This window comes from Musca vetustissima, unplaced genomic scaffold (assembly GCF_032173495.1).
Source record: "Musca vetustissima isolate MV318-11 ecotype Yass unplaced genomic scaffold, APGP_CSIRO_Mvet_v1 utg13392, whole genome shotgun sequence".
Taxonomy (NCBI): domain Eukaryota; kingdom Metazoa; phylum Arthropoda; class Insecta; order Diptera; family Muscidae; genus Musca; species Musca vetustissima.
Genome location: NW_026888014.1, coordinates 59,539 through 68,785, shown reverse-complemented (window position 1 = coordinate 68,785; position 9,247 = coordinate 59,539). Strand labels below are relative to the sequence as shown.

Below are 9,247 nucleotides of genomic sequence, written 5' to 3'. Positions count from 1 at the left end.
GATATAAGTCGGTTCATACATATTTATTTACAGAAGGACCAGGAGTTTTATATGCGATTTTTTGTATTATTACCTTCAAATTACTGATCATTTTCACTTCCATTATACCCGCCAGTCCCTTCTGTTTAATTGTCCGTAATTTCATGTTAATATCAAGAGATTTTTTTTATTTACCAAATAAATTACTAGTATGTATATCATATTGACAAAATCTGCTCGTGAGAAATTAACATTCCAATTTGACACTTTAATAAAATACTCTGGACAATTGGAAATTTCACGTCTAATTATTCACAGGCATAATTAAGTTTGTACGAATATTCAGGCAGACCTTCAGCGAACATAATTTAATAAAATACTTGAGGAAATCTTACCAATACTCAGTGTTCGCCAAAAATTCAAAGTAAAATAAAATCGAACTGTAATAACAGAAAGTTGCAGGAAAAATGTCACAACTTCTTTTGGATTTACTTAAGGAAAAACAAATAGAGAATAACAAAATGCTAAGTACATTTTATAAAATCTCGTTTATGACTGGAGTTAATATCAAGTATAAAACTGAATTTAAAGATCCAATTAAACTGTAAGAACAATAGTGTGACTTTAATGACAATATTGTTGTTGTTATTAAATAATCGTCTTGTCTCTAATAGGATAAATTTATTTCTCATATCTGTTTCTTTGATTGGCCTGTGTGCTCAATACTGTTTGGTGTGGAATAAACGTAACGAGCCATTTGTGGAATCGGCTGATGTAAGTAATTTTGAATATTTCGGTTTGTTGGAATCGGTTTCGATTTAGATATAGCTCCCATCAGGGACGTTTTTTTCACAGTAAATATATGATTCCAAGAGCCATTTTTTCATTTTGTACTACCGCCACCCCGTCAGACTTTTGAACTTTCCTTACTGGTTGATATTGAAAATGTGATATATTGGTCCACGATTTGGTATATCCCTCATATAGTGTCACTTATTTGATAGCAAATCTCTTGATAAAAATGGTCGATGTCGTTTCAGTTTTTATGATAGCTCCCATATAACTGTACTACCTATTATTCGGTATTTTGAGGAATTCGGGCCTACTTTGGTCTGAAATTTTAATAAAATGCAGAGATAGTCCGTGTAAAGGTTTATCAATTAACGTATATTGGAGATTTTTATCAACGGTGTAAGCATGTTTTGCCTTTCAAAAGTATTACACTCAATGTTAGAGTTAATTGCATGGGGGCAATTTTCTATACTTACAGGCTATCTGTACCGCTAATCAAGCATGGATTTCAATTTTCAAACTGATCTATTTGGTATTTGTACAACACAAATTCTATGAGTTGCTACATACAGCCATAAATGGGTCAATTCTCTATGATTTGGGCATATTTGATTTGGGTAAGTGAAATATTGAAGTGATTGGCTTTTTTCGAGCACATTGTTTAGTCCTTTCCTTCATATACATATGTATATTTTTTCAGCCATTGATTGCAAACAATATTTGTTAAAAGAAATCAAGAAAATTCTTGACAGTTCATGGCTGCACATCAAGTATCAGGTGAACTTCTTTACGTTCTCGTGCACCATGGCTTGTGGTTTTTACATGTTCTCATGCATAGCTGCCAATTATTATTACACCCACGTACAACCGCAAAATTTTACACTGCAGCTGCGTAAGTTATAATTAAAATTTGTCAACTAATTATTAATGTTCGCTAAATGTTATGAATAATTTCGATTTTGCATTGCAGCAATGCCGGCGCTATTTCCAATGTGGCATGATTACGGGATGACCTGGCCATATTATCCGATTCAGTATTTTATTGCAGGAATTGAAAATTATATTTGCGGAATGTGTAAGTATTTAATTTCTTTCAAATAATGCGATACGATATGTTATATCGCAATAATGATAATGGATTATTTAACTCGATTTATTATATGAGCTTAAATGCACTAATATTTTTTGAATTGCTCTACACCTAAGGTGCGGTATGTTTTGATGGCATATTCATTGTAATCGTGGTCCATTGTGCGGCTTTATTCGAAATATTGCACATGCTATTGGAACATGCAACAGATGAACAAATTCCCTCCAACCAAAGAGTTGAATACATTTTATGCTGTGCAAGATTACATGTACGAATTTACAAGTGAGTTCTACATGAAGTTTTTGCAATTACATTAAATTGATTTCAATATTTATAACGAGTGGTTTTAACTTAGGCTGAAATGAGATCAATCGCTGCCAGGGTCAACCACAAAGCTTAAGTAAAAATACGAGTGATTACAATTTCAAACTTTACGAGGGCAGTTCGGAAAGTTCTTAGCCTAGCACAAAAAGAGCGGTATAAACAGAAAAAATGTTAATCTCTGTTATGAACACATGTCAAATTTTGTTTCGATCAGAAATCTTCTTCATATTGAAACAGGTTTTTAAAAAAGACGTATCCACATTTTTTTACAATGGAAAAAATTGAAATGTGTGCTTTAATTGTAAAAAAATGCGGATGCTTTTTTTTTTTTTGAACACCTGTTTCTTTATCAAGGAGGTGCCAGATCAAAACAAAATTTAACATGTGTTCATAAGAGAGATGGAAGTTTCCAAAACAATAAACTTGTTCGGTTTATACCGCGTTTTATGTGCTGGGCTAAGAACTTTCCGAACTGCCCTCGTATTATTATACTCTGGTGTTTAGTCGGATCGTTAATAGCCGGGTGGTTACAATCAGCTCGGGGATACTGGAATAAGTGATGTCGGCGCAATACTAATCGGCTGGTTGGTCTTCGGGTTTATTGTGGTCGGCTTGGAGATACTCGGCTGGCTTGCTGTTGCTAGTCGGCTCGAAGATACTCGGCTAGCTGATGTCGGCTGGTTACAGTCGACTGGTTGGTAATCGCTGGCTACAGGCTGCTCGAGGCTACTGGGCTAGCCGACTCGTTGGTGATCGGCTGGTTCGGGTTCGGTTAGTAGTTAGTGATTATTAGTGTGGAGCTGGCAAAGAGCTTGGCCGAAACGTTGTTAACATTTACCAGTATACGAGACTGCGGACGTAGTTCATTAACGTTCGAGATCGACCCCCTCGGCATGGAAAAGTGGAAAATGTATCCGTATGGTACTACGAAGTGAATGAGAATTGTTGTGTTTGTCGATAAATGCATTGAAGTTGAAGAAAACGGATAATGATGCCGGCTTAGGTTTACTGTGAGACGTTACCTACTATTAGTACTAATTATTGAGGTGGGTTGACATTAACATGGATAATACAAATACGAAGTAAAAAGGTCGTGATGTTCCGTCGGGCCTATCTTTTTTACCCCGTTTGGAACTTTATTTTTAGTACGAAGATTTGAAACCCAATTAGAGACAATTATGTTAAAGAAAATAGGTCCAAAATTCCCAGGATAGCGGGTAATGGGCGTCATCCCGTTATATGAGGGCAAACCTAAAAAGTGGACTAATATTGATAATTTATGATAGAAAAGTGTGAAAACGGGCTGGTAGTTTTAATGTATACTCCACCGTATAGGGGCGGGGTATAAAAATGTTGTTTGAAAATTCCTCTTATTGAAAATTTTGTTCTAAAATTAACCAGGCAAGATCCAGACACTTTAACAATATTTATTTAACAATTAATTATATTCCAACATTTTCGGTATTTTGAAGTTTTCTCTATAACAAAGCAATGCCGATACCTTATATATTTCTCTTCCCAGTTATTATGCAAAGATCAATGGCATGTATAAAAATCCCAGTTTGGCTCAATGTCTCCTGAGTATGCTGGTCTTGTGTGTGGTCATGTTTATGGCCAACATTGGCTTGGAGGAGGACATTACATTGTTTATAAAAATGTTATGTTTTCTGTGTGCTGCAGGTCTTCAAATAGCCATCTATTGCTATAATGGACAAAAAATTATAACTCAGGTATGATGTACAAGTTTTTAATAAATAACATATCACTTCCATTACGCCTCATTTTAATTTAGAGCGAAAATACTCCAAGTGCTTGGTACAACTGTTGCTGGAACAATGAATCGAAACAATTTAAATATATTATTGATATGATGATCATGCGTACCAATCGGACTCTATATTTACAAGTTTCAGGATTTACAACGATGTCTCATATGACACTTTTATCGGTGGGTTTTAAAATTTGATGTCAATTTATTTTCGAATAAATTTTATTGTTGCTGTTGCAGATTGTACAGACCAGTGGATCGTATTTCCTGTTGCTAAAAAATCTAAACAGCATGGAGTAAATTTTTATTAATATAAATTATGGACCATTGTCGCAGGTTCAGTAGGTGTAGAAGTTTTACACACAAAAATATAGCAATGTTATTTTTTTCTGCACAAATAAACGTTTTTTTTTGCACACTAATATTTATTTTGTGTACTTTAATTTAGATTGAATACCGGAGCTATTATTGCATTATTTATTTTTAGTCGGATATTTAGATAATAAAACCTTATATTCAGCCCAATCGCCAAAATGTGGGAAAAATTCTATTCCCACGGAAAGCATTTCTCTCGAGAGAAAAATCCACCAATCGTGGATTTTATATGGCATATATAGGCATCTCTTTTTAATCAACTGTGGGTCTTTTTCATACCTTGTGTACCCTTATTTGTTTGTGCAAATTTATTTGAGTTTGTGTTTTACGAAATAATTAAAAAGAAATAAAGAATTGAAACCACAAAAACGAATAATATTATATTTAGAGGATGTTGCTACTTCCATAGTACAACAAAGAATTTCTACAAAATTGTCAAGAAGACAATTCCGAGATAGCTTTCCAATCCTCTTAAATTGCCACAATCATTGTAAGTGCATAAAAGTTAAAAATAATTGAAACATGTGAACATCCCAACAGATTCAAAAAATACTGCCGGGTAAGCAAACCAGCATTCCAATACTTGTTGGAGGTTTTGGCGCAACATACTCCTACAAGGAAAAACAAGTCTGGAATTCCAACGATTACCAAGTTGAGTACCGCGTTACGTTTTTTTGCTGAAGGTGGATATCAAACTGGCGTTGAAAAGGATTCTAATGTTGGTGTGGATTCTAAAAGGTTTTTTTTTGGACATCCAATTCACTTTTAATTATTTCTATTTGGCTGACTTCATTAAGATGCTCATTTGATGCTGTTTCTTCACAGACAGTACTTAAATATTCGCTGCGTCTCTTCATAATCGTCAAGACCAACAGAGTTTATTGCAACACCCTCTACAGACGATTTCATTTCATTAAGATTATAGATGGCTTCTTCGGTGCTTGATAATTTTTGCTCCTCCTGGTTCTGTTTTGTATTTTACATTCTGTGCAGCTTTTTGCCTTACATATTTTTTTGTTCAGCCCTAACATATTTTAAGTAATTTTGAATGGATTATTTTATGCAAATGAATGTGAAAAATTTAGTAATAAACATCGAATTGAGCACATTTTCCGTTTTTTTTTCCAACACCGAGTAAGAGACATTTTGCTCCCTTTATAGAATCCACGTGCAATGTCAGGATGTATTTCCATCACTGACACTAAATGCTGCATTTGGGTTTTATTTGTCTTCGACCTACAAAGAATTAATTTATTTATATTTGAAAAATCATACTTACATTTTTTATCTCTCTTCGATTTTGTTTGTGAAATATTTTGAGAGGAAAAACACAAATCGAACTTTCTTATGATGCCTACTTTTTTCTCCTTTCTCCCTTTAACAGATATTTTACACTGTTGCATAAAAATATATTTTATGATTGCGGAAATGGGAGAAGAAAGAAATTCCATACGGAATTTTTTTGACGATTGGGCTGATTGAAAAATTAATAAATTTATTGAACCTTTCGGTTTAATTTTTTGAATATCTGCTTCAAAAATTTAGTATAATTAAACTAGGAGAACACTGGAAAAATAATGATAAAGGGCCCCATACGCTATAAATCATGCCGTAATGCCGATGAACCCCTTTGTGTATATGTGAGATTGACTAGTGTATGGCAAACTCTTCAATCACTATTTCAAAAAATCGATGTTTGTGTATTTTGAGCAGCGTTCGAAAATAAACATTATGGTACCGTTCTATAGTGTTCTGTACCGTACCAAGGTGGATAGGTACACTAAAATAACGTACTGTACCGGTACACAAACACTAAAAATATTTTTAGCGTTACTGTTCCGGAGCACAACGAAAATCTTAGCGTACCTGCTGCGGTACATTAAAAAATCGTAGTGTACCGACAGCGGTACACTAAAAATCGTAGTGTACCGACTGCGGTACATTAAAAATCGTTGTGTTCCTCTGGACGGAACACTAAAAATGTTAGTGTTCCGCTTATCGGAACACTAAAAATCTTAGTGTTCCACTTGCCGGAACACTAAAAATCGTAGTGTTCCGGCAGTGGTACACCAAAATCGTAGTGTTCCACTGGTCGGAACAATACAAATCGTAAGTTTACTTGCAATTAAAAAAGTGAAAATGTCCATTTGAAATAGGTATTTTGGCCTGTTTTTGTGACAAAGTTATACAGCTTAGGATAAAATTTTCATTAATTTACACAACGAACATATTTTCCAAAATATTGGGAGATCTCCTTGTAAAATTCTAGTACGAAACAATTATACCTGCATCCATCTATGATTTATACTTTTAGGAAATTTTAGCAAAAATATTCAAAATTTGGTGATTGTCACACAATCAACATAATTATTACCTGCTTATTCATTAAAAGAAGTGTACAAATTACGCGGGTATGAAAAAAATATTTTTATGATTTTGGGATAAATGTTACAAAACCACATATTCTTTATGATTTTAGCACAGGTAGTCTTATGCAATACATTTTTCGGATCAGCGCAATCGATTATCAGCGAAAATGTAATCCAATGGAATTTTCAGTTGCGAGTTGGCATCAGATTGAATTTTCACTCGACGACCTTTTTAGTTATAAAATATTTATTATTTAAAACTGTAGATGCTAATAAAATATTACTAATTTTTAATAAAATATAAACAAATACAAATTTAACAAGTTTTCTATTTATTAAATCTATTGAAAAAAATATATAAATTTTATTCATACAAAAAATAAAATATAATTAATACATCTTTTTGTGTTCCGACAAATGGAACACTACGATTTTAAGTGTTCCGCCAAGTGGAACACTACGATTTTTAGTGTTCCGCCAAATGGAACACTACGATTTTTAGTGTTCCGGCCAGTGGAACACTACGATTTTTAGTGTTCCGGCAAGTGGAACACTACGATTTTTAGTGTTCCGACCGCGGTACGCTACGGTTTTTTAGTGTTCCGACAGCGGTACACTACGATTTTTAGTGCTCCGACCGCGGTACACTACGAATTTCGTTGTGCTCCGGAACAGTAACACTAAAATATTTTTTAATGTTTGTGTACCGGAACACTAACGCTAAAAATTTTTTAGTGTTTGTGTTCCTGGTACGGTACACTACGATAGTGTACCGTTTTTTTGCGAACACTGATTTTGAGTCGTAAATTCAGTTGTTTTTTTATTCCGTCACAATTTTATTATTTTTGTACACAAAATTATTTACTGACAACTTTCAAAATGAATATTATTCACCAGATTGATAGGGTTTCATTTTCAAAATCAAAACAATTTTGATTTTCTTCAAAATTTTCACATATACATAAATAAACTTTCAAAAATTAACACATACTATGATAAATGCTGTACGGCATGATGTATAGTGTATGTGGCCCTTAACAATGAGAGTAATGTAGAGTTTTCGGTAAGTAATTCATTCTTTTTACATGTTAATCAAATGAATTAGTGGAAATATTGACAAAAATCCACATTGCACGCATATCCGCTATTCAACTGAAATTAAACAAATAAAGGTAAATATATTGACCGTATAAGCAACTCAGGGATTAATTTAAATGATTAAATATTCTGCGGCGAAATATTAGTGTTTAAGCAGGAATTGCTATTTAAAATGGTTAAATAGTTAGCCTTTGATTTGAAAGGTCGTAGCCGTTGAAATCTGTCTACTCCTTATTATTACATCCTTGTAATAGTATGAGACTGACAGATTTCAACGGACTTTTGTTTAAATTTTTGAGTTTGCGCCACCTTTAGGCATCTATATGTCAACAAACATTGCTGTTTGTATTACATGTTGACTTTCGTTGTTACATTTCGATTGGCTACACAAACATATTGTTGGAAACACCTAGGCTTTATTGTAAGCCACCACACATATCGTTGTGTTTTAAGGTAATATTTTTTACCATCAAATAAATACTTGGCATTGGTCGAACCCTTTTATTAAAAACATATTGTGTTTTATTTCTCTTTTTAATTTTGCTCACGAGTACGTGTTGGACGCACTGACTCTATTGGGAGAATCCTATTGCACTGTACCTGCCAACCACCCAAGTCCCTATAGTGCGGACAATAACAATACAAAATTATTTTTAACCTATGTAGATTATATGAAATTTTTAAAATGTTTGTTTTTAATGAAGAAAAAATTATTCACACGTTCACGTACTTTAAGAATCTGCAATTTTTATCGTAGTAGATTCTTGCAGTAGGGAACCAGATCAAATTGTAGTAATATATATTGTACAAGTTATGGACGATGACCAATTGCTGTTACATCTGCTTAAAATACAATACATACCTGTTTTTTCATATCATACTTTATAAAACTAATAAAATTTCTTTTTTTATAAGATGTGAATTTTATTCATTTAAATTAGTCGTTTTACATGATATTGTATTTGTCTTAAATACATTAATACAATTGTTTGTTTTGAAAATATGTACGTGTGTGGATGTAATAATTGGTTATATAGTATTTATAAATATATGTATGTATGTCTATTAAAAGTGATATAAACAATGATAATGGAAACATTTCGAATATTAAAAAATCTACGAAACGAAAATGAAACTAAAACTGATTCCCCAAAGATTAACAAAATAATTATTATGATTTCATTTCAATAAAGTTATAACAAAATGTATTTTCTAATTAATTTGTTTATATTTTTTATAGTTAAAATAAACTCAATATACAATTATTTGTAATGGTTATAATTTTAATAAACGTTTTCGAAAAGATAAATATGTAGTTAAAACTAAATTTAAAATTTTGTTCATTTTTTTATTTTTTTGTTATCAAATTTCGTTTCTTTTATGGTTGTTGTATTATTTCATATACGATTGGTTGTAGTGTTGTCGTATTTGTGTTTTTATGTATAGAAAAAA

General features: G+C 32.6%; 1 protein-coding gene across 1 annotated transcript; it reads left to right on the top strand.

The window, feature by feature from the left end:
• Window positions 1-446: 446 nt before the first annotated feature.
• On the top strand, window positions 447-4,151 carry LOC133335851 (odorant receptor 63a-like). Its single transcript, XM_061544146.1, has 8 exons — window positions 447-583; window positions 654-753; window positions 1,250-1,388; window positions 1,472-1,663; window positions 1,742-1,846; window positions 1,978-2,143; window positions 3,708-3,915; window positions 3,978-4,151. Exons 1-8 carry the CDS (start codon window positions 447-449, stop codon window positions 4,149-4,151), a joined length of 1,221 nt encoding a protein of 406 aa, XP_061400130.1.
• Window positions 4,152-9,247: the final 5,096 nt, after the last annotated feature.

Coding starts and splice junctions, on each gene's coding strand:
- LOC133335851 (XM_061544146.1), top strand. CDS start 447: ATGTCACAACTTCTTTTGGATTTACTTAAGGAAAAACAAATAGAGAAT. Junction 754..1,249: donor CATTTGTGGAATCGGCTGAT/GTAAGTAATTTT, acceptor CTATACTTACAG/GCTATCTGTACCGCTAATCA. Junction 1,664..1,741: donor AAATTTTACACTGCAGCTGC/GTAAGTTATAAT, acceptor TTTGCATTGCAG/CAATGCCGGCGCTATTTCCA.